General features: G+C 39.9%; 1 protein-coding gene across 1 annotated transcript; it reads left to right on the forward strand.

Annotated features, from left to right (window-relative positions):
- The first annotated feature begins 372 nt into the window (after positions 1 to 372).
- TAF15 (TATA-box binding protein associated factor 15) lies at positions 373 to 22,864 on the forward strand. Its single transcript, XM_074160561.1, has 16 exons — positions 373 to 499; positions 4,450 to 4,486; positions 5,614 to 5,662; positions 5,846 to 5,933; positions 6,012 to 6,129; positions 8,854 to 9,137; positions 9,973 to 10,087; positions 16,993 to 17,027; positions 17,641 to 17,673; positions 18,247 to 18,356; positions 18,902 to 19,031; positions 20,320 to 20,409; positions 21,730 to 21,814; positions 21,905 to 21,990; positions 22,096 to 22,198; positions 22,495 to 22,864. The coding sequence occupies exons 1-16, from the start codon at positions 490 to 492 to the stop codon at positions 22,532 to 22,534; spliced, it is 1,413 nt and encodes a 470-aa protein (XP_074016662.1). The 5' UTR covers positions 373 to 489; the 3' UTR covers positions 22,535 to 22,864.
- The last annotated feature ends 1,871 nt before the right edge of the window (positions 22,865 to 24,735 follow it).

Raw genomic sequence — 24,735 nt, forward strand, 5'->3', positions numbered from 1 at the left:
TTTGGGCAGCCTCAAACACCCTCTGGCCCAAATGGCGATGCAAAAGCGGCGCTCGCCCAGCTTTCCACACCAGCAGCTCCCCCTCTGCCCCCAGTTCCCTCTCGGCACCCCGGCCGTGCCCTGCGTGCGTGCTTATTAATTAAACTAATTTAATCTTTTAAGCCATTCCCGGCCTCCCTGCAGAGCCTCATCCAACCCAGCGCACCCATACAGCGCCGAGCACTCACTTCCCCCAATTCCCCCCCCCCCATTCCGCCGTGACTTGGTACGGCCCTTCTCCCCCCCGCCTGCCTGCCCCACGTGGTAGGCGCCGCGCGCGTTGATTGGCTGCCCGGCCCCGCAGTCCGCGCGAGCTGCGGGTCCTTCAGTGTGCGCGCGGCCGGCGCGGCGCTTGGTCTCCCTCACGTTCGCTCTCTCTCTTTTTTTCCTCTCTTCCCCCCACCCCCTTATTTCCCTCAGCCCCGGTTAACGGCTGCTGCCGCCGCCGCCATGGCTTCGGGTAGGTGCTTCCAGGCCCGGCGGGCTGAAGGGGGCGGCGGTGGCTCATATTTCCCGTACGGGTGTGGTGGGCGCGAGAGGGAGGGTGGGCGGGCGCCATGTGGCGCAGGTGGAAAAGGCCGCGGCCATGTTAGGGGGGAAGACGCGGCCCCGTTTCCACCCCCTCTCACCCCCGTTTACCGCCCTGCCGACGGAGAGGGGGAGGGGAGCCACGCCCCCTCTGACCACGCCCCCTTTCCGCTGAGGCCGCGCCCCCGGGAGCCACGCCCCTTTGTGGCTGGGGGGCGTGATCAGTCCGCCCCCCCCCGCCACACCACACACTCTCCCCGTGTTGCAATGGGGTGGGGGGCGTGGGGGCAAGATCCCATCGGAGCCGCCTGCTCAGGTGCTGCGTGGGTCGTAGGCACCCCGTTTTGGGTCTGGCGCACCCCCACCCCCCCCTTTGGGTTGTTTCACCCCCTGCGGTGTGAGATGTGGGCCCCCTTTTGGTGTAGCCCTCCCCCCCTCCTTTGGGTCATGTACCTTCTCCCCCCTCCTTTTCGGTCATGGCCCTTCCCCGCTGTGGGCCCCCCCTTTGGGTTGTGTCTCATCCCCGCGGTGTGAGATGTGGGCCTGCCTTTTGATCATGCCACTCACTTCAGCGTGGTTTGTGTGCTCTCTGCTTTGGGTCAACACCCTCCATGGAATGTGAACACCCCCCTGCCATGGGACATGCCCTCCTTGCCCCCCAGCATGGGACCCACCTTTGTGTCTCTGTATCTGCTGCATCTGCTTTGTATTCTGCTCTAGCAACCCCCACTGAGGATACCAGCATAGTGAAGGGGGTAACTTCACAGCCTCCCTCATATGTGCTTAAAAATGCCCTGGCTGTAATTCTTTTCCCAGTGGAGGCCTTTAGTTGAGTATGGAGACAGTATGTCTGCTGCCCCAGATGACGTGACACAGCCCAGCTTCTCTTGGGGCTTCTATGAGTATGTTGTGTGCTTTTTTCTTCATCCCATTTGAGGCAGAAATGTTTCCGTCCCACCAGCAGCGATGCCCCTGTGAAGCCGTGGATAGGTAGCGTACCCCAGAATGGGAGGGCTGTAAGTGTTTTGTGGAGTGAACCATCTTCGTGGTTCACTCCATTTTAGTGTTGTCTCACACCATGTATATGCATGATAGAGAATAAAAACAAAACAAAGCAAGGGATGTTAAAGGACTCTTAAAGTGCAAGGACAGCCATTTGCCGTGAGACGAAAACACATCTGAAGCTATTGTATAATGTGTTCAGACCATGAAGTCTTTACTAAACGAGTAAAGTTGTGCAGCAAACTAAAAACACTTTCTTCCTAGACCTCAGGTACTTACCAGTCAAGCACCTGAGAGTGTCTCCTCTGCTCTTACTCTATGGTGATGCTCAAACATGAGATTGTTTCAGTTGAGAAATACTACAGAAGCAATGCTGCTTCTTTATATGAATTACTTTGTATGGGAACCTCACTTTTTGAATGTTCACAGCAGATTTTTCTATTTTAAGAGAAATGCGCTTCCTGAACAGTGCAAGGTGGTTCGTCTGCTGTGCCCCACTTCATTCACAGGAAATTTTTTTCCATGAGCTTTTTAAACATTCAGAAAAATGTCTGCATATCCAGGAATTTCCAGAATAAACTATTTGTTGTTTCCGAAAATACTTACAGACTCTCATTCCCATTGAGCCCACCAAAATAAATTGATCAGAAGTCTGTAGACTAAGCAGTCCAACAAAGGATGTAGAAAAGTGTATAAATAAAGGAAATTCCTCTGATTCTACGTATTCATGTTTTACAGGCGCCTTATCTGTTTGCTTTCAAACTTTTTCCAAAATTTTGTGGTTTGGCAGAGGTTCATAAGGGAGAAGCTAAGGAGAATTAAATGTAGTCCTTTCATTTAAAGCTAATTACATCCTTACTGAAGAATTCTTTCTGGTACAACCATTAATATTCTTTGTTTTAATTAGCAGCACTAATGGCATATACATTTTAGAGTGAAACCATAATTTTAAAATGCCATTATCTATTTAATAGTAATCTTTATGATCATTTAAATTGAAATAATGTAAAAAATTGACCTTCATCTCATTAAAAACAATAAATATGTTTGAGTCAAACTTTTTAAAATGCTTGTCATTGTGAAAAGGCAAGGAAATCATTGTGTAGCAGAGCAAAAGGAGGAGAATGTTTCACATCTGAGTGAAACCACTTTATAGGATATGTGAAATGAAATATTTTGTCTCAGCTTTTGGTAAATATTATTCTTACAGAATGTGATATTTGATGCTTTTTTATTGCCTTGAGGACGTACTTCACCATTAAAAATGCTGCTTCGTGTCTGAATAGCTTAGGTGATAATCCTTGTCTTGGAAGTATATATGCATGTGTTTATATGTGTAAGTACTGGCAGGGTTGGACTTACAACCAGATGAGAGAGGTATAATGAACAGACTTTGAGCAATTTGATGTGTGTTTTGATTGGAAGATGGTTATAATTGTTTGTAGTTTATGACATGGTAATTCATTCATGGTTTCAGCTTTTTAATCAGCTGTAGGTGTAGAAATTTGAGAGTGTGAGTGGGAGAAAGGCTGAAATCAGGGATGAAAACAGAGCAGCTCTTGATAGTTTTTTATTAGACCGCGGCACCACAGTATTTGTACAAATTCTTGAAAGGAACAGGAAAATTGCAGGGCTGTTACACAGAGTGATGGTACGGGTGAGACTGGCAGAGAAAGGAAGAAAGTGTTTGGGTTTTGACAAGAAGGTGGGAATTACAAGCAAAAATGTCAAGAGGAATTGAGACTCCTGCATAAAAAGCAAGATCGACAGAGTCCGTGTGGGTAAGAAGTTGGGAGGACATAGAGCAGCTCGGGGAGTGTGGGTGTCTCTGAGGTGAAGCCTCCTCAGGACCATCTGAATTTGGAAGGGTTGATGGGGCAATGCATGTATGTTTTGTGCATTTGTTACACACAGCTGGATTGGGAAACTAAATCAGTAGGAATGTGTGTTTTCCCCTGCATAGTTAGAGCTTTTAACAAATAAAAATTTGCAGTTTTGCGGAAGACAAGGAAATCCATCATCATACAATTAACAAGATAAAATACCGGCATAAGCTAAATCAGTAAAGGTAAAGCATTTTGTTTAAGAACTGAATTCCAGCTAGCAGGTAGTAGAGTTTTTCATTATGATGGCTTTTACAAATTACATACTCTACTTTAAATACAAGTCAAACAATTTCAATGAATTTATTTATCTGTTTTTTTTAACTTGAGGTCAGATTTTGAAATTCACATTCTTCTAATGTGTTTCGGGAATCAATTTCCGTCATAAGGGAAGTTTATATTAATTGGAAATAATATTTATAATACCTGCCTGAACAACTTGGGTGGTGTGTAAATGAATTAATTGCTGCATGGTTTGAGCTATCGGTAATGTTTCTCCTTTTGCAATATGGGAGAAGAAGGGAAATGTCGTGGTTCCTCTGTCCCGCATTTTACATCTCCAAATTCTGGCCGTGTCTATGCCCTTTGCTAGGCAGAACTTTCTTATGGCATCTTAAAAAGGGATTCTAGGACTCGCGTGTTTAGCTTCGCTTGAGTAATTAAGCTGCTGCATTCTGTTCATTGATCATAGCTGTTAGAGGGGGTTGTGCAGTCCCAAATATTTGAAGAGATGCCTTGAAAATGGAATTCACATCCTTCAAAAGGAAAGTTCAACACCTGTTTCATGTCCCCCACACCCTGTGCTCCTGTTCTCCTGGTCTTAGCATTTTCTATTCTGGTAATACAAAGGAAGCTGTCTCATTCTGCAGAGAAAATAGCCACGTTATCCAGTGTATTTGGACCCTTCTCCCTCTTCCCCAGATTTCTTCCTCTTGTAGAAAGTAGAGGAATAAAATGTTAATTGGAAGTTCTCAATATGACTTATTTCTTTTTCTAGATTCTGGAAGTTACAGTCAGTCTGGGGGCCAGCAGAGGTATGTGTGGGGTTTTTTGCTGTCAGCAATTAAATCTGCAAAATAAAAGGCCATTTCAGATTCCCGGCATGATGTTTGAATCTTTGGGCATGATACAGTATTGGTAACGTTTTTGGAGTTACAGGTGCAGAAAGCTTGCTGCCCTGGGCCTTTATTAAGATGTTTTCAAAAACAGGGAAAAAAATATGTGTTCCCGAAGGGAAGACAATAAGCAGGTTTAAATTGGAATTATGTCTTTTAATAGTAAGAACTTTTGAAATGTTATAAATATAGAGAAATTTTTCATATAACTGCCTTAAGCTGTTCATTAAGATTCTAGTCAAAGGCTATACATGTGTGAAGGTGATGGGCCATACAGATTTAAGATTTTATTTTTCCATTTTATTTTCCCATTGGAGGGAACTCTTTTTCTTAAAACCTCCTGATAACACCATTCGTAATTTTGATGTTTAAAAACCAGTTCATAAAATAGCTGCGGGTTTTGGGGGGACTATTTTAATCAGTGAAACAAAAGTGGTTTTATGGAAGTGTGAAAATCGCGGCTAATACTGATTGTGCTAATGAAAGCACAAGGTTCTATGCATGTAGCGCTGCATGAGTTTGAGTTTCTGAGTATAATATGAGTTTCAGCACATAGTTCTTCTATCAGTTCACGAAGTTTTAAAGTGGCAGAATAAGGTGTAAGTATAATCTAAATCTGGTGCGGGTTTTGATGATGAGGTTATTGTTGAATAGTCCAGCAAGTACCAGATTGACAGTAATCGATGAAAATAAAATGAACTTTGTAAGAATGTACTGAAAAACTTAAAAAAGCCTTGGTTTCATACAATAAAGTTTTCTGTGATTGTGAAGAATCTGGCAAATTACAGTAAACCCAACTTCCATGTACCTTAAATTTACACTTGAAATAGAGCAGAAATTAAAATAAGCTCTTCTGGTTTCTGACAGTCAGCTGTATTCCATTAGTGTATTGACGTGGTTCTAATATGCCTGTTTAATCCCTAATATACCTAGGAATTAAACACCAATTTTGGAATGAAAAGAAACTTAACACCAAAAATACTTTTACTTTCCAACCCACGTGGAGGGCACTGTGAGCATTTACTAAATGCATTTTTCTGTTACAGCTATTCATCCTATGGCAATCAGGGCAGTCAAAATTACGGACAAACACAGGTAAGTTGAGAACAACATTGAGTCTTTCAAAGCAGATGCTCCTTGAGTAAAAACAGTTGTTCCTGGGTGACCATATCTGGGCTGGGAAGAAGTTTTTTCTCAGCTGTGCTTGATGTTTGCAGTTGTGTCTACTGAAGGAAAACTGTAAGTTACACTTATTTGAGTATGTTCTTTAAATTACAGGGATATTCTGGTTATGGGCAGAGTGGAGACAATTCCTACGGACAGAACTACGGAAGCTATCATGGGAACTATGGACAAAATCAAACAGGTTTGGCTAGCTTGTTACATTCATTGGCAGTAATTAAAAGGTGAATATTTACTAAAAAATTTCTTCCTCAATTTCCAGGTTATGGACAAGATTCCCAGGGATACGATGATGAATCCAGTTATGAAAATCAGAATCAGAGCTCATACAACCAGCAGTCTTACGGCAGTCAGGGGCAACAGAAAGGGTCGTCTAGAGGGTAAGGAAGCTGAGATTAACAGTATCTATTTAAAGTACTATCTAGTAGTTGTACATTCTTAACTAGAGCTGTAACACATTACCTGCTATCATTGCTAAAAAAAAAAAGATAAACATCTGAAAATCCACATTCTTGGGACATTTTTAATGCCTGAAAGAACAGGAGATAAGGGAATAATATTTCTTTATGTAAGAAGGATGGATACAGTTGTTCTGAAGTCAAGCTGTACGGGGATATACACTTAAGAAAGTCACTGGATAGTGACTGTGATAAAAAATGGACTTGGTAGAGAGTATTTTGATTAAGAAAAAGACACATTGAGTTCCTCACCAGTCACATGCTTTTGTATAAGCTTACAATACTCTTTATTAACTTGAAATAAGTTGTTCAAGCAAGGAAATTCGTAGCTTGGCTTAGATTGCTTAGATTTTCAGCCTTCTTATCTGACTTTTCCTGGTGAAAGAAAAGGATTCAGAAGTATAATTTAAGAAATGTCTTTTCCAACTAAGCCGGATTCTCAAAATGTCATGGTTTTATATCCTTAACAATAACTTAAATGCGTGTTTCATACTGCACGGTGATTCAGTACTTTACACTGTTACAAGTGTAGTTTACTTGTTAAGTGATGTTGTAGTCAAACTGTTGTACAGTTTCAGGAAGGTTAATGATGCAACTTTTAAAGTATGTTGGAAAATACAACCCAACTTCTCGTAACGACTTATAAGGCCACTTCATTATCTAACTTACAAGTTTCATGTGTACACCCCAAGGTTACTGCTTGCATTAAATCTTTATTGAGGATCATGTGACCTCTTTAAAATACACGGTCATGTACTAAACTTCTTTCTTGTGTCCAAGGTCCAAATATTTTTTGTATTTTTTTTTTGCAAGCTGATAAAACAGTCTGGACTTCAACAAAACTGTACTTGTTTCTGTACACCGTAATATAAACAAACAAGTTCTTAAATCTGTGAGCAGTAGGTGCTGTCACTTACAGTGTCTTTTTCGCATCCCTAAAGGAGTCAGGAATGTGGTTTTGTTTTGCTTTGTTTTCTGAGCTTTTATTAGAGCTGTACAAAGATACGGGACTAGGCAATAATGTAGTTTTTAACTCTGTAGACATCCAGTGGGAAAAAAAATGCAGTAGGGGCATATATATTCCAAGTTGTTTTTTTTTAATGAAGAAAATAATAATAATTAAAAAAAGGCATTAAGGCATTGGAGGGAAACTTTTCAATGTGTGGTTGTAACAAGTAACGAGAAACTGAGAAATTAAATGATAGCAACTTTGAAGAGGACGGTCACAAAATTGTAGCTCTCGTATCCTAAGGGAAGGAAGGGAAACCGGCAAATAGCGGATGCTCTCAATGATGCTTCCTTCACTGGTGACGGTGCAAAGGCTGAAGTGGAGCTGACTTTTTTTGAAGTGAAGATATTAACAAAAATCTTCGCAATCTCTTTGCCACTGGGATTAGTTATGTTAAAGCTAAGATCTAGGCTAGAACTGGGAGGGATCAGATTAGGCAGTATTTACATGGATGGGATATTTTGAGATTGGTTGCACCCAAACAACTTCATCTTAGAGTGCTCTGAAAAGCTGGTGGAAACTTTCTGTAGGTTCTTAGTTGGTTTGGGGTTTTTTTTGTTTGCTTGTTTTTCTGAGACAAGTAAGATTGCCAAAGACTGGAGAGTGGCAAATGTAGGGCCTCATCTTTTGAAAAAGGGTGGAAGCAGGGAGAGAAGAAAGGGTGGCAAATGTCAGTGATTAATTTCAATTACTGAAAAAATAATACAATTCAGCCGTAACTAAGTACCCAGGAGGAAACAAAGGTGTGAATAACAGCCAGCGTTTCCTGGGTACAATTTATGTCTCATAAATCTATATAATGTCTTGCCATTGAAGGAGTAACCCAACTGGAACAATTCTCTCATACATCTAGATTTTCAAAATACTTTTGTTTCTACCTTGGCCACTGAAGTAGCCTAGGGAAATGTGGTGTGAGCAACCCTTGTGGTTGCTATGAAGTTGTTGTTAGTCAGAGAACAGTTATGACTCCCTCTTAGTATGTATAGCCACATTGTGGCTATCCTAAATGTGATATTGGTCAATATTTCTGATGAAAATCGGTAGGATATCATATGTAGATGGTACTAAAGTGGGAAGAACTGCAAGTGTGTTAGAGGATATCACAAGAGTTAGAAAAGTTCTTGGCAAAATGGTAGAACACCCAGAAAAAGATAGACTGCAATTCAGTGAAAGCAAAATTTTGGGTTGTTTTTTTTTTTTTTTTTGTAGGCAGAAGTGTCAGCTGCACAATAAAACGTGGGCAGCGGGTGTCTCCCCTGCAGTTCTGCAGGGAAGGATTTGGCAGTTTGCAGGTCATGGGCTTTCCATCAGCCATTGTCATGCCCTTGGGGAGAAGGGAGAAGGCAAGCGTTGTACTGGGATAAGTCAGGGGGGTGCTGCTGTTAAATTACACGTACAGTAGAAACTGAGGATGTCTTGAAAGCGATGGTAACACACAGTTTTCTGCCTTGCTTTTGTTGGAAGCCAGATATACCCCAACAGAAATGAAACAGAGTATTTTCATATCCGTATGCCAGTAATGACTGGGAGGTGACTGTGACTAGGAAATTTTAGCAATGTCATGAATTTTTCAGCCGTTATTTTGCTCTCTATTCTGTGAACATTTAGCTATTAATACAAATTCTGTTTATTTTAAGTGGAAGAGGCTCATATGAACAAAAGTCAAACTATGGTCAGCACCAAAGCTCTTATGATCAGCAGTCAAGCTATGGACAAAACCAAGACTCTTATGACCAGCAGTCAAGCTCATATGACCAGCAGTCGGGCTATGGCCACCAGGGCTCATATGACCAGCAGTCGGGCTATGGCCACCAGAGCTCATATGACCAAAAGTCAGGCTATAACCAGCACCAAAGCTCATATGGCCATTCTCAGCAGTCCTACCAGTCTCAGAAGGGAAGCTATAGCCACAACAGCCAAGGTAAAATTCACAGGTTGAATTCAGTATTGGCTAATAAAATTGAGAAGAAACACTGAAATGGTTGGATTTCCTTCCACAGACAGTTGATTTGATGAATAGTTAAAGCTCTTTTTCCGTGTGATATTTTTGGGGAATGTTTTATTTGTTAAGACTTTCAAAACATTATGCAGAGATGAAAAACTGTTGGGGCCCCAAAATTGTTGCATTTGCGTGTGTTGGAGAGAGCCTTGCAAAGTCTGTGTCCCTGAGTTCTGCAAATTCTACAAGGAATTTTATTCCTAAGCTATTTTGAACCTTCTTCCTGCATGAGAGTGACATGTCTTGATCAGTCATGAAGAGCTTTTGCGCTTCACATCCCAGCTTTACGCTGTGTAGGTGAATTCTGAGATAAAAGGAAATAAGAAGTTTAAGATCAAGCCTTTTTTTTTTTGCAGTAACGTCACACAAACGGCACAACCCACGCTCTTTATCTTTGTTCTCTCTTCAGTGATGTCTTTTGCAAACTGGGAAGGCTACAGGGAAGTAGAATGAAAAGTATATTTTAGACAATATGTGTTTAATGATTGGGAAATGGAGTGTAATGAAAGCACAGAGTGTTTACATTCTGAGATACCTTGTGGCTCTGGAAGCCAAGGGAGATAACTGAAAGAAAATCAAACTTTGCTCCATTACTTTGTGGCGTCGATAATGTAAGAGAGAATTAGGAGTTGATGCTTTCCAGATTTAAATGGCAGGCTGGAGGGGGGGTTGGAAACTGTAGGTTGGGAATTTTCACTGCATCACAGTTTGCACTACAATTTTCTCATGTTTTGTTTTGTTTTACTCATTCCTGCAGATGATCGTCGTGAAAAGAGTAGGTATGGAGAAGATAATAGAGGATATGGCGGGTCACAGGGAGGAGGTAGAGGGGGATATGACATGGATGGAAGAGGTCATATGTCTGGATACGGGTAAGTGATCTCATTCCAGTGCCTGCAGTTCTTTACCTTTGTTTCTTATTATTTAGCTGGTTTTAAATTTTGTTTACTCTCTGTCTGTTCCTAATGTGGTTCAGATTTAGATTTCCAAAAATGGAAGGTTTCTAAAATTAAACCTTTCTGCGCTGCACAGAAATGCATTTTGCCTAGGAAAAGCTTTTAGGTTCAGATAGATTGAGACCAAGCATTTGATTGTTAGGACAGATTGCTGCATTTTATTTCCATGAGTTGCAGTACAAAAACTGTCTGAGCCCATCCCTTGAAATAAGATATTTTAAAGCCTGTAAAAATGTGTTTGTAATGACAAGAAAACCAACACCCAGGGATTGAGAAAGTTTTATAAAATTCATAGCTAAAGCAGCTAATGTTTTAGCAGGGAATTGTTTTTACTGTACAGTGACAAATCATTACACTAAGGTTGGCTAATTATCTTTCTGCTTTCTAAATAATTTAGGAGTAATTTAGTAATAATATTACTTGTTCTTTACTGGTTTTTGCAATTTTAATCTTCCATTAAAATACAGTTTTTATCACTATTTTAGCCATCAGTCTAAGCACGTTTAGGTAGATTTTAAATACTAACGATACTGTTACCCCTTCTGCCGTTGCCTTAGGCACTGTTCCTGTCAAGAAAATTTATGCACATATTTAATTTTGTGCTTGCAGATGATTTCATGCATAGGTCTGAGAGACTGGGACCTTTGCTTTAAATCCTATTGGATTAGGCCAGATGACATTATTATTTCTTCATAAATTATCACAATTGGCTTCCCTTAATTGTACCTCTGTGAAATGGTTGGGGGTTTAAAGTGCTCATTGATGCAAAGTCAAAACGTTGAAGCTTCCATTGAGCTTTGAAGTGTTGCTTGTCCCCATCACTTACCCTTTAATAGGCCGCACAGTTCTAGGTTGTTGATAGAGCTCCAGATGAAGAACTCTTAATTATTCAGTGCTGTTTGAACTGATCTAAATTAAATTAAATAATCCAACAGTGTGCTAAGACTTGGTGACTTTTTAAAGTATTTATTTTTGAACCATATTGAAAATTTGCCCGCTCCTAGGGTGGTCCCAAGTTGTACTTCATGGCCCGCCGTTTTGATGATGTAGGTGGACTTTATCTCCCCTAATTAGGTGTTGTAGCACAATTACAAAAGCGTATTAGTAGTTATTTTATGTTACAATTTGCTGGGGGTTTATATAATATAAACTTAACTAGCAAAGTAATTTCAAAATTCATTTTCATTTAAAACTGAGCAATTTTTTAAAATCAGCTTTTCTATGTGAATGAGGGTTTTCCATATTCCTATGATAAAATCTGGGTTTTTAAAAAAATATTTATAGCTGAGCCCTTTCCAATAAGAGGAATGAATGTGAGCTTCAAAAAACGTATTTTCAGTAGATTTTTATCACTTTGAAACAAATTTCTATCTTTGCAAGATTAAGATAAACTGATGTCTGTGAAAATAAAGCCTCTTCCCATATTTTTCCAAAATGTAAGAAAAATTTTGTTCACACATCCATGTAGATAATAGTGCTTCAGTAGACTTTAAAGCCAAAAGAAGGAAAAAAGTGGAGGTGAATGAAGAAGTGGGAGGAAAATACAGCAAAGTGGGAAGGCATTTATTAGGAAGTCTGGCCGCTTCTGTTAAGTGATGTAGTCTTTAATGCCGTTGCATTGAATTTTTTCTGAAACTACAATGTCATATATGTTTATTCAGTCTTTCTGCATAATTATGATGGAGGATTCTGCTTCTGACTTGTATTTTTACCAGTCATGCTTATTAGAAAAGTGTAAAAGGTTAAATTAAATAAGAAACGGTATAATCAAAGGGAAAATTCCTTCTAATAAGGTAAGAAATCATGTTTAGTCCTGTGAAAATGTGGGGTTTCAGGGTAGTTTTTTGGTTTTGTTTCCTTGGGTGGTTTTTGGTTTTAGTTTTGGTTTGTTCTGTTTTGTTTTTTTTTTTTTTTTTTTCATAAAAGCAGCTTTGGGAGGAATGTCAAGTCTATTACCAGTAATTAGTTACTATTTTCAGTTTTTTACTTTGATCACATTTTAATGCTTAACATTAAATTTTGGACATTCCATAGCCATCAGGAAATAATCTTATCTAAAAATCTTGTCTACGCAGATATTTGTACTGCCGTAATAACATAGGCTTTGATTTTTAGACTGGTTAGAAAATAGTGTGTAAATTAGTTCTATCAATATGAAAAAAATTGTTATTTTTTATGTTATGTTATTTTTTATTATTTATGTCAACAAAAACATTGTTGACATTATTAAAAATATAGCTAACTTGAGATCATAGGAAGTGAATCTCTTCTGTGTTCACTAGCAATAAAAATTTAGTCTTGACTGGCACTTAATTGCAGAGAGAGCTTGTTGCAGCTTGTTCATGGGTGAGAGCTTTACCCAGTCGCTGGTGTTCTTACAGCCATATTACCTAATATATACATAGTGCTGGGCCATCGCTGCATCCTGTGTACCAGCGTCGTCGCTGCTCTCCTGTACTGGTGATACAGCGATTTTGGCTGCAATGGCAGTTCTTGCCAAGATTCTTGTGAGCGGTGTTGGTCTCCAGACCCTCACCCTGCGTGCAAGGCCCCCTCGGAGCAGTCCGCAAATAGAATCTGCGGGGCAAAATCGAATTAACATTTTTAAATTTTGGAGAGCTTTTATTTCATTGAATAACCTTTACAAAAGTGCTTCCAAATGTGGTTGGTAATGTTAAGGTATGAATCATTATTCTGAAAACTGGAATGACTTGAATATGTACTGTAATAAATGCTTTCAGCACTCATTTTTCTTTTGTGCCTGGCAAAGTCATGCAGCACTGAGAAGAAAGTATCTTTTGAGAAATTGCTGTTCAGATTCCCTAGCTGATATTATTACGATAGAGAACAATCATTTTCTTACGCGTCAGATGTTCACTTTTTAATCTTAGTAGCTTTGGGTTTCAAAATTGTGCTTCAGATTTTTTTGAATGATCTTGAATTACATCTTTGGGGATTTTAGTAGAATTTTTCCACCCTTTCATTTTGAAGCTTGAAAAATTGATGATCTCGCTAATTTGTAGTTTGGCTAAGAAGCAAAATCTTTTCTTTTTTTTTTAACCCATAGTAGAAGAGTCTCATCTCTGAGCTCTTTTGGTTAGAAAGCAGGTACACCAGGTCTTGAGAATGCAGAGTTTTGCTTCCAAGTTTCATTGTAGAATAAGTCAGCTTTTTGTTAGAGTCCTCATCCGAAAGGTAAGGAATTAATTTGCTCGTTGTGGGAAGCAATTGTTTTGGGTAAGCACGTAAGTGGGAGATACAGTAGCAACACAAAGCAGGTTTGTTTTCTTTCATCTTGGGAAAGCCATTCAGGCCATACCTGTGATGCTGCTCTTCTTTTAGAGTCCTGGGAATAAATGCTTTGCCTTTGAATCTGCTCATGCAGTCTGGGTTGGTGGAACTATAGATGCAGTTTAGAAAAGGATTTACTATTGCGTTAGGATTTGTCACAGAAATCCTAACTTTGCTCAGCATAGATTTTGTTGTTGTTGTTGTTTTTCTCTTGTGCAGATTTGATGTACTATAAACGAAAGTTACATCTGCAGCTTGATTGCTATATTAGCTGAGTGGGAATTAGTTTATTGTGATATAAAGAAACTACAACTTTGTGCAAATGTTTTTTATAACAGTGGAGTTTGTGTTCAGAATTAATATTTTGACGTGTAATGTATATACTTGAGCTTAGCCTTATATAGACTTTGGAAAAACATGAACAGAGGCATTAAATATAGGCAGCAAAAAAAGAAAAGCCATCTGTCAGTGACTTTATTGGTGCACTAAGCATTCCTTTCTTGTTTGTAAAAATACATTCTTACGTGCAACTCCCACATGCTTGGCAAGACATAGATGCATGTTGGAGGCTGAAATTTGGTTCCTGAGTTCTTAGTGCTAGCGCTGCCAATATCTGATCTTTTTTTTAAAAGTATATTTCTTGTTTCTGTAACATTCAGCTCTCCATGTAACTGTGCCTTTAATTTAAGGAGTTATTCTCAGCTGAAGTAAGCAATGTTCAGATTAACTCCGTTTACATGCAAGTAGGTGATGTTTAAATGTATGACTGAATGTAGGGAGAAAAGAACATCTCGTGACATTTCTTTCATAACAGCAAGTTTTTGTTACTATGAATGATGCCATGTACACATTCTGGCTGCTTGCAGTTCAATCTCTCCTATTTTATTATCTTTGTTGGTGGCATTGCTGAATTTTAGCTACCTGTTCACAATTCTAACGTAGGGTGTTTAAACCCCTAACTCTATTTGGTCTGTGAGCAAGACCGGTAAAGCAACAGCCTGTGAAACACTGCAATTATATTTTCCACATGTTCCATCACAATAGTGTGGGAACTAATTGAAGTTCAGGTCTCAATGAGGGGTAAATCTCAGACGGTGACATCAGCTGCTTGCAGCCAATGTCTGTGTTCGACTTTGCTTGCTGCAGCGTATCCACCTGCCTCCTGGGGGTCTCGGGTAGCTTTGCCCAGCAATCTCAGGAGGGTAACACACTGCAGCTTTACAAATCACAGAGGAAATGGGACTTAGAAGGGGAGGAAAGCATTACTTTATCATCAAAGGTAGCTGTCACTGATGCGGGTTTTGTTTGGGTTAGTCGTATGAGACTAAGCAGAAGATAACATGCAGAAGCGTATTTGGGCAAAAACATGTTTCTACATGTTTCATTAATTAAAAACTTAATGAAAAATTGTGGATTGCACTTGTTAGTGCAGGATGCAGAATTACTGTATCACAAACTTAGAAATTAGGCATTTGACCATGACTTCCTTTACATTTTATATATCCAACTTTATTGCTTCTCGGAATCATGGTGCGCACATTTTTACCCCAGCATCTTAGCAAAATCCTCACTTCTGTAAAATCCTGGGTACGTTAATCATAAACTTATTTTCTGTATGTTTTTAGATTGTTGGGTTTTTCTAATTTATGTTTCTGCTACTGCATACTTTCAAATCAGAAAACATACATGTTCTGGGTAATGCTGCCCTCATGAATTGGGACATAGTCTAGGGATGGAAAACTTTGATAACATTTCCATGGTTGATGTATTCACTCTTGTTATTTCTGAGTTAAAATCCTAGAAGAGAAGGCATCCTACTGAAAATTGTTGTGTTATAATGAAGTGGTTTGGGGTTTTTTTTTTTAGCTGAAGTGAATTGGAGGTGGCAGAAAGATATTTACCGTAAATTTTATGATCACCATTGTGTTTTTATCTTCAGTCCTTAAAAACAACCAGCCTTGAATAAAGACCAGGTCTGATGCTGGATATAAAATTCATTCATTTTACCCCTTTAATGAGCAGAATGAATTACTTATGAGTAAACGACACTGCAGTTTAGCATTCAGATTTTTTCTGTGGAGAAGCAATTTAAAATGTGCAGCAAAAAATTATTTTAAGAAAAGTCCCAGTAAAAGTGATAGTCTATTGTGACAAACATAATACCCCATATATGTACTGTCACAGAATGTCAGTCACCCTTCAAAGAATGTTCCTCTTAATCAAGTTTTGATAATACCTGTTGAAACCTTGTTTCTCTCTTGTCCCTCACTTTGGACAGATTTTCTGATAAATGTTAAGTAAACAGGACCTCCCACTCTGTAACAAAAAACAGATACACAGAATGCCAAAGAAGTTGTTATTTCATTGCCTTTTGCTGGGGTGTTCGTGTCGCGTGTTCGGACTCTGATGTGCTGGCAGATAGATCAAATTAAAACCTCTACTGACTTCCAGTTGTAAAGAACATTGGTGAAGAAGCTGGTAGCGGCACAGTAATTCCAGAGTCTGGAGATAACCTTCTACATCAGGGGTTGAACTCACACTGGCTTTGTCTTAGCTCCTGAGTGTGAAAACTATCAGGATGAGATGAAACTGCCTAATTTTCTGTGTCCCCCGTGCGAAGGAGGGCGAGCGGGCAGTTGTACGTGGCAGTATGAGACAGTCTTTCTGGCACTTAGTTATTGACTTTCTAAAAAATGCAGTGGTTATATTTTTCCTGAAGGCTTTGAATATTGATTATATTGTGTTCATAACATGGATGCAATTAAAAATGCTGTCATGAAAAATCCTACTAGTAGGAACTGTTTACATTGAAAAGAGTGAGGGTTTATTTTCATGCACGTAATAGGGGATGTAACGTCCTGTTTAAAATCCCCTTCTAACCTTTGAAAATGGATGTGTTTAATCTCTTAACTTGGTCTACATTTTGTGCCACAGGTTTCAGAATGAATGAAATAAAACTTCACGGCCTCTGCTTTTGAAGCTCACATACACACACCTTCTCTGTTGTGTCAAGTGCTAACAGTACAGTAGGTCCCCACAGACCCTTTCTCAGAGAATGGCTGATACTGCTAATTTGTCCCCCATATATAAATGCATAACAATGGAGGTTAATTAACTTTAGCTCTTCTTACTTCTAGGAAAGTACTAATTATTCCAAAGTAGCAATTACATCTACAATTAAAAGCCCATTAACCTTCATGATAATAATGTTTCTGTTTTAAAACCCAGTTTTTAATAGCAGTCATTTTGGCTTATGGGATGGGGGAAAGTATTGAAACAACGTCATGTGTGTGGGTTAGTTTAAAATATTCTTTAGGGCTTCTTTTCTCCAGTGCAGCACCCTGTGAGATTATTCACTTTCATGTAATTTAATCTTTGAACATGAATGAGTAGTGAGGAGAACGTAGAGATGGTGCTTTAGCTCTTAGACAGTAACTCTCAACTTGTGATCAGTTAACTGTAGATTGAGCCTTGGGCTCAGCTCATAGAGACTTAAGGAAGAAATCATTTCTTCAATTTTTCCTCTGCAGTGGTGGTGACCGTGGTGGCTTCAAAAATTACGGTGGTAAGTGCCGAGTATCCAAAAATGTTTCAGTGGAAATTCTTTATAAATCTAAAAGCCACCAATATCTTGTTACTATCCAGTAGAAGCGTTAGAGCGTTTTGGTGAGGCTGGTGTGTTCATGAGTTTTAATAGCCAAACTTTTAGCAATAAACTGGATTTCTACTCTATCAAATTGCATGAAAGAATTTGTGGAGACAGTGACGTTCACCGGATTATTTTTTTTTCTTTTCATTTAAAAATTTTTGTTACAAATGCTACTTAGAAAGGTACTAGAGGTAAAAACAAAAAAAAAAAACCACCAAAAAAAAAAGAAGTGGTAAACTGCTTGGTGATCTGACAACCAGCATTTGCAAGATAACACCAGCATAGCATCAGTGTGGCAACTGCCACGTGCTGCAAGTTAAAGAACACATTAACGTCCTACAGACACCTTCTGTTGAACGTTTTAATCTAAATATTCTCTAAATCTCTGGTTAATGTTTTAGATCGTAGATGCATTACATACATACTGTAAATATTTTCTTGTCTCTAAAAAAGTCACTTGAAAAATTTTTGCTAAAAATAGTCTTTTTCTTTTTTTTTTTTTTTTTTTTTTTAAAACCCCTTTTCGTAGGTCAAAGGGATTATGGACCAAGATCAGATGCTGGTAAGAAAACAAGCGGTGGGTGGGAGTGTATTGTAGCTCTCTTAGGTCATTGCTTTTAAAACATACATCTAAAAAGATGGATGTTGCTGCAGTTCCCATGGCTCAAAAGAAATTCATCTAAAGCTTGTTTTCCTTAAATGTATTTTATTAAAGCGCATGTGAATTTTTGGATGTTCTTTTCATACAGCAAGTAAAAATTTGCTGATGAACTTGTAATCTGCTTGAGCCAAGCAGCTGCTTTCATTGCCGTAACACTTCTGCTAAGCTTGTGTTATTTAAAACACAGTGATTTGATGGGTTTGGATGTCATAGCTGCACGGGTGAGTTGGGTGTGTGGCAGAGAGCTGGTCAGCTGTCAAATGCATTCGGTCTCTGATGTACTACAGCATCTGGAGGTGCTGTGCATGCATTTTTGTTGTTGTTAACTTCAAAATGATGCTTCTGCTCATCTTTTGTTTCACCCAAGATGTCTTTGGAATTTAAGGGTCTGCTGCTGGGCAATATAGACCTGAGCTTAAAATGTTGCTACCACAAAAACACATGGTAAATGTAGCTTTTTTTTTTTTTTAATAGATTCAGAGTCTGACAACTCTGATAACAACACTATCTTCGTGCAAGGACTTGGAGAGGATGTTTCAACAGATCAAGTGGCAGACTATTTCAAACAAATTGGTATTATAAAGGTATGTGAAATGAGAAATCATTGGTAAGAAGGAAGAGAACTTGTGGATCTAGTGTATTGGAAATGCACTGATATCGTTCAAGGCAGATGCTTGCTCTGACTCCTCAGCAGTTGTAGATAATATTTTTATCTGGGTTCCCAGATGACAGCTCATTTGTAAGCTGGCAGCACTAGCAGCTTTTTCCTAGTGACATTTAGATTGCTTTGTATCTCTTCTTTAGTCTTTATAACCCTTAACACTGACACTATCTGTTGCACTACCCTTATACTTCACCAAGGGTGCTTCTGTGTTCTGTGGCTGTTTCTTCTGTTTCTGCAATTCTAATTTAGGACTTCCTGCACTTGACCTCAATTTTTGTAATAACTGGGCCCATCATTACTTCATGGAGACCAGCCAGTCAGTGTCCTTCAGTCAAAGCATCTGTTTCTGCAGTCTAGCTCCAAGAGAGTCTTCTTTCTAATGATACTTAGCTGTTACAGTTTATTGCTATGAGCTGGCTTTACAAGTATTCCTCCTATGCCAAGTGTACAACCTTTTCTTTTCAGACCAACAAAAAGACCGGCAAACCTATGATAAATCTTTATACAGACAAGGATACTGGCAAACCAAAGGGAGAAGCAACGGTATCTTTTGATGACCCTCCTTCTGCTAAAGCAGCGATTGACTGGTTTGACGGTGGGTGAGAGTCCCTGTTCTTCTTGTTATTTATGAATCTAACAAACAGTGGAGGAAGCAAATCAATAGCCTCACTGGGGACCCCATGCTACTTCTTGTTTGTCTTTTTTTTTTTTTTTTGTGGGTTTTTTGTTGTTCGGTTTGGTTGGTTGGGTTTTTTTTAACAAAGGCCTCTATTTCATTGGCATTTTGTGTGTACTCGCTTTTCTCTCATTCAATGGAAGAGCAGCTAGTGATTAAAACCAAAAATGGGTAATGAAACAGGGTTTGCTGGTGTACCTCAGTCATCCATGCATAGGGTATGAAAGATGGTGTTCATGGCACTCGGGAGAGCATAACTTGCTCAGACCAACAGAGCTGGAGGGATTTTCCACAGTATTGATATTATTAGTGTTGTGGTAGCATTTTTAGAGTTTGGCAATGCTTATGGCGATCTTGTGCCAAGTGTTTTGTACGTACACAGTGAAGAACAAGGGTTTTTAAATTACGGGTTCAGTGGAAGAAGAGAGCAGATCCCAGCAATACATTGATATAAAACTCTTCAGACTTTGTTGCAGGAAATAGTGTTACTCTTTTGTAGTAGTAAACTTGGGGGGTGGAGCAGCTGCTCTGTGACCTTCTGTGTTGGCAGAATTTAAATAATATTGGGCAGAAACAAAAGGACATACTCTATCTGGTGTGAAGGGGCATTGCGCAAGAACTGTGACGTGGCATGGTATCTGATGGTTTATATTTTGCTAATAAAATGCAAATTGACTTTTGTTTAGGAGAGTAAAGCAAATTGCCATATATTTGGCATATATTAGTCCTGTTTGTTCTGTGATAAACGTTGTATCAATGAAGAACTGAGACTTTGTATTTAAAAAGTTCATGTTTTTCACTTACTTGGGAGTATTTAATTTTTTTGCTGGCTGTTGCATTGTCCAAAAGCTTTACTGCCTGACTTGGGGGAAGAACAAATAGAGTTCTAACATCTGAACTACTTACCCGTGAACATGGCCAAAAATCTTTTAAATGCTCTTATGTGTCTAGTTAAATTACAACTTAGAGGTCACATTTAAATCAAGAGCAAGATCTGTGGGTTTATGGAGAACCTAGCAAGTACCTCCGTGTTTGCCATCTCACGTTTGGACCAGTGGTTTCAAAAATAAGAGATTTACTCCAGGCTCCCTGCATCTTAAAGCTTTGTATTCTGTCTCTGTGTGCAAATCACTTCTGTTCTTCTGAGCTTGCTGCTGTGTTGTTGGGAGCTGTATTGATCATTCTCTCACTTTCCATCTTTCCCCAGGCAAAGAATTCAATGGCAACGTTATCAAAGTTTCTTTTGCAACTAGAAGGCCTGAGTTCATGAGAGGAGGCGGAGGTGGTGGACGTCGAGGTGGGACTAAAATCTGTAGAATCCTTGTTTTTATGCTTTTTAGCTATTACTTGTTTATAAAAGAGAAGCTAACTTTGAAGCAGTGATTCATCAAAGTATACAGACTTTTGGGATTCTGCCATGAAAGGGAGTAATAAGGATTGAACCAAGTTAGGTAAACTAAAATCTGTAATCTCTTTTGCACAGCACAGAATTGATGCTTTTCTTCTGAACTGGAAAGTCTCCAGATCATGTCTCGGCATTGCTTTTAAAGAGAGAGTACAACAGTGATGTTGAGGTTGTACAGGTTCCACATCCATAGATGTGAATTCCCAATGAGTATTTGCTTATTACAGCAAAGCCTTGAGGTTCTCTGGTGTTTCCAGATGGTATTAAGCGGGGTAAATTATTCAGCTCCTACTGACTTAGAGCAGCAGTTGGATGTCTGACTCCTTTAATTAGAGAGATGTTAATCTCCCTGATTCTCTGCATAATACAGTCTTGTCAGTAGTCCACTGGATGTTAATTACCATTTACAGGAAGCATGCTTTGTGGGGTGACTGTCAGCTAACTTTAGTTCTGAAATCAGGCAGTTTTGCAGGCTGATAAAAAATGATTCTTTAAGAACTTCAGTTGGTATAGTAGTTCTTAATCTTTTTGATGCAGAAAGCAAGAGCTATGTTGTCCCTGTGCTTGTGTCAGATGCATCTGGTATTAATCCAGATAGATAATTTTTTTGCTAAATTTTTGTTCTGGCCATATGTGATTGATATTATACATTGTTAAATCTTTATGAAATTTTATTAATACACATAGTGGTTTTATATTTACCTGTTGGCAATTCAAGTGGATCAAGTTTCCTTTTACTGCAGAAAAAGAATTTATAAAAAAATCTGTGGTGGAGCACATTTTTCTGGCCACCATGTGCTGTCCTTGCTTCTTATTTTTCCCCATCTGCTTACGTTATAAATCTGTCCATATGAGCATGTGTATTTCGGCTATGTGGATACATAACCTCAGGTCACTGAATGCCGGCTAAAACTTCTGTTGTCATTTGCCAAGTCCTCTAGCCATCTTGTAGCTGTAGGAAATCAGGTAGTAGATGCTGAATTCTATGATGGGACAAGTTTTTGTCATTGGCACTACCTGCATCTTTCAGAGTTCCTAATGTGGTTTCAGAGGCTTGCTTAGTGGGGATATATTTACATTAAACACCCTTTATTCCACCTGAAAAGTCTATCACTTGCGTTCTGAAGCCAGTGACAGTCCTTAATAAATGTTTCTCGTGTATAGGTCACAGACACTTCCCCTCCTTTATTCTGATTATAATTTTGTCTGCAGGTTCACGAGGTGGCTATGGAAGAGGTGGGGGCTTCCAGGGTAGAAGTGGGGAACCCAAAAATGGTGATTGGGTTTGTCCTAACCCGTAAGTGTCATTTTAATTGGGCAGTGGTGTTTCATGTATGCTGTCTGAGTTTCTTAGCAGCTAAGTCTGGGGAATCCTTGTCTTTTCTAGGGCCTGTGGTAATATGAACTTCGCTCGCAGGAATTCCTGCAACCAGTGTGGTGAGCCCAGACCAGAAGATTCACGTCCATCAGGAGGTGTGTAAAAACAACTGCATCTCTTCTGAAGTGTTAGAAGCATTAATGACATCTGCGGCTTTTTGAAGACACATGGCTGACGTGTTGTTTTGCATTTCCCTCCAGATTTTCGTGGGAGAGGTGGCTACGGAGGAGAAAGAGGATATCGAGGGCGTGGTGGCAGAGGCGGCGACCGGGGAGGTGGCTACGGTGGGAAAATGGGAGGAAGGTAAGCGTTAGCAGGTTCTCTGCCTTTGCTGGGTTGCATCACATACAGACTGTGAAATCGATAGGGACTGTGGGACGGGGGTGTTGATGTGTGCATGCACAACTGGGCTGTGAAAACACTAACTGCAGATGGGCGCTTCTGGAGAAAAGTCAGTTTGCCTGGTGAGTGTATTTTGTGAGCATTTTTGGATAAGGCTGTCTAAATGTAGAAGAATATGCAGAAATTGACTTAGAAATTTTGAAGGGACTATGTTATTTGCTTAAGAGATTCCTTATAACTTCTTACTTCCCTTTCAGAAATGACTTCAGAAATGATCAACGCAACAGACCATACTGAAGACCACTGTGAATGTTTTGTTTGTCTTCTTGATGCGTTTGATAGTGAAATTGCCAGAGTTTTGCCTGCCGCTTCACCCATGGCCTCTTTGGATAGTGGAATTGAGTGAAACTAGATTTTTATTTTGGTGGGAGGGACTGGGGCGGTTTGGGAGAATTTTTTTTAAGCAAGACATTGAAATTTAATCTTGATTTCAACATTCACCTCTTTTCTTCCCCACCCCCATACCTTTTCAACAGGCCCTAAGAAGGAAAAGGATAAACTGTAAAATATTGCCAAAATATGAAGTGTTTTGTAATACAACAATAAATGCTGATCGTTTTATTTGTGAAATCTTACTGTTTCACAATTATTTCAATTGCATTCATTTCTTTACATATTCCCTGTCTTCCTACAGTATGACCTAAGCAGTCAATAGGGTCTTGTTTGAAATGATGCAGCTGCTTTGACCCTAGATCTGTGCTGTTTGCAAAAATCTGTGGTTAAGTCAGTGGTGAGCCTACCTCCTGTCCGTGCCCTCTATCCCACACTTGCAGACTTGTCCCCTGCTCCTTTCTTTCTTCCCTCTGAGACTGAAGTCCTGCGTTGCCAGCGTTTTCCATGTGCTTTGGTGTGCCCTGCAGCCTTCGTGAGGAGCAGGCAGATGGCAGTGTGTTCTTGTGCTGCCGAGGAGCATATTGTGTCCAGGCCTGGATAACTCCAAAAGCAAGGTGGGATGGCTTCAAAAAAAGACAAAAGGTAATTTGCTACATATTGCTGTGGCTTTTAATTGCTGCTTTTGAAGTGTGGTGGTAGCAAACATGTTGTGTGCAGCCTTTTCATCTCCCAGGTAAGATGCAGGCGAGGTTCAGTAGACACATTGTCAGCATTTGAGACTCAGTGCTGAAGCCAAGGTTTGAAGAAACAAGAGAGGTTAATTGTCACCCCTCCTTAGGCTAGGTCGTGCTGCAGAGGTGGCATTGGTGGGAACCTGTGAGAAGCTGGCACTGCCACAGTCAGTTTTTCATCACAAGACTTTGAGAGAACATCTGGGTGTCCTCCTCTGATGGGCAAAATACTGCTGGTGCAAGTTCTCAGGGTCTGTGGTTAACAACCTTGATAATTGGGCACACAGCTGCACACCATCCACTGCCTCTCACAAAAAAACGAACAAAAATAGCTTTTGTTAATGTTTCTAAGCCAGCTCCCTAGTTTGGTGTATGTTCATGGTCACATTAAGTTCAGATCAGTCATTGCCCGTGGCTGTAAATGTAACAACTGTGCTGTGCCTTTTTAAGGATTTTTCCTGGACAGCATGGGTACTGTTGCTGCTCTGTCAGAAAAGGCATTTGTCACAAATTCTGGATGGTTTGTTTCTCTTAAAACAGTGGAATTTGAGGTATGTGTTTATTAGTGACATTATAAAATTTAATGTATGGGTGAGGCTTTATATAGGCAAATCGTAGACAAATTCAATATCTGTTTCTTGCTCAAGATTTAAGATGTGAGGTCTGATGCTCCTAACTTCGTTCTGTCAAAAATGAGCCAGACTAGAAAAGTTAGAGTATTTGTCATTTTTAAGGTATGGTGATGATTTGAGTGAAGCAGGCCAGAGGGTGCTCTTGCCAGGAAGGTGCCATGGCAGACCTGGGGGAGCAGTGGTGGTGGGATGGGGGGAAAGAGGAAAGCAGTGATAAGCTGAGATGTTCTGAGAACAGAGCAGGATGTGTCACAGCCTCAGGGTTCTTCCCCAGCACGGCTGCAGTGGCACATGTCACTGCAAAGGCTTCTTCGGGGCTGCCTGTCTGGTCCCATGAGTTCCCTGGTGGAGCTTTACTTCTGCCCTCCTGGGGAAAGGCTGAAAAAGCTGATACTTTCAATACTGAGAGCAACAGTTCTAGGTCCTTTTAATGCTGACTCCACTTCCAGCTGCACTTTCTCCCCTGAGTTAAGAGCACTTACGTTTTTAATCACTCACTACCCAGCTGGATCACTAAGTGGACCAGTTACTCAAGCCACAGAACTGCTGGAGCTGTCACCACCGTCACAGCTTTTCCAGCCCGGCAATGATGCCAAACGTTTGTTTTGTTTATGTTCCGTTCTGCATCTGGGCAGAACACAACCCGCCTTCTGACAGTGAAGATGTCTTCTTCACCAGCTCTTTTGTCTTACTGAAAACTTGCAAGTCAGGGAAAGGGTGGTACTAGTTTGGCACATATTTT

Source organism: Numenius arquata, chromosome 18, assembly GCF_964106895.1.
Source record: "Numenius arquata chromosome 18, bNumArq3.hap1.1, whole genome shotgun sequence".
Classification (NCBI taxonomy): Eukaryota; Metazoa; Chordata; class Aves; order Charadriiformes; family Scolopacidae; genus Numenius; species Numenius arquata.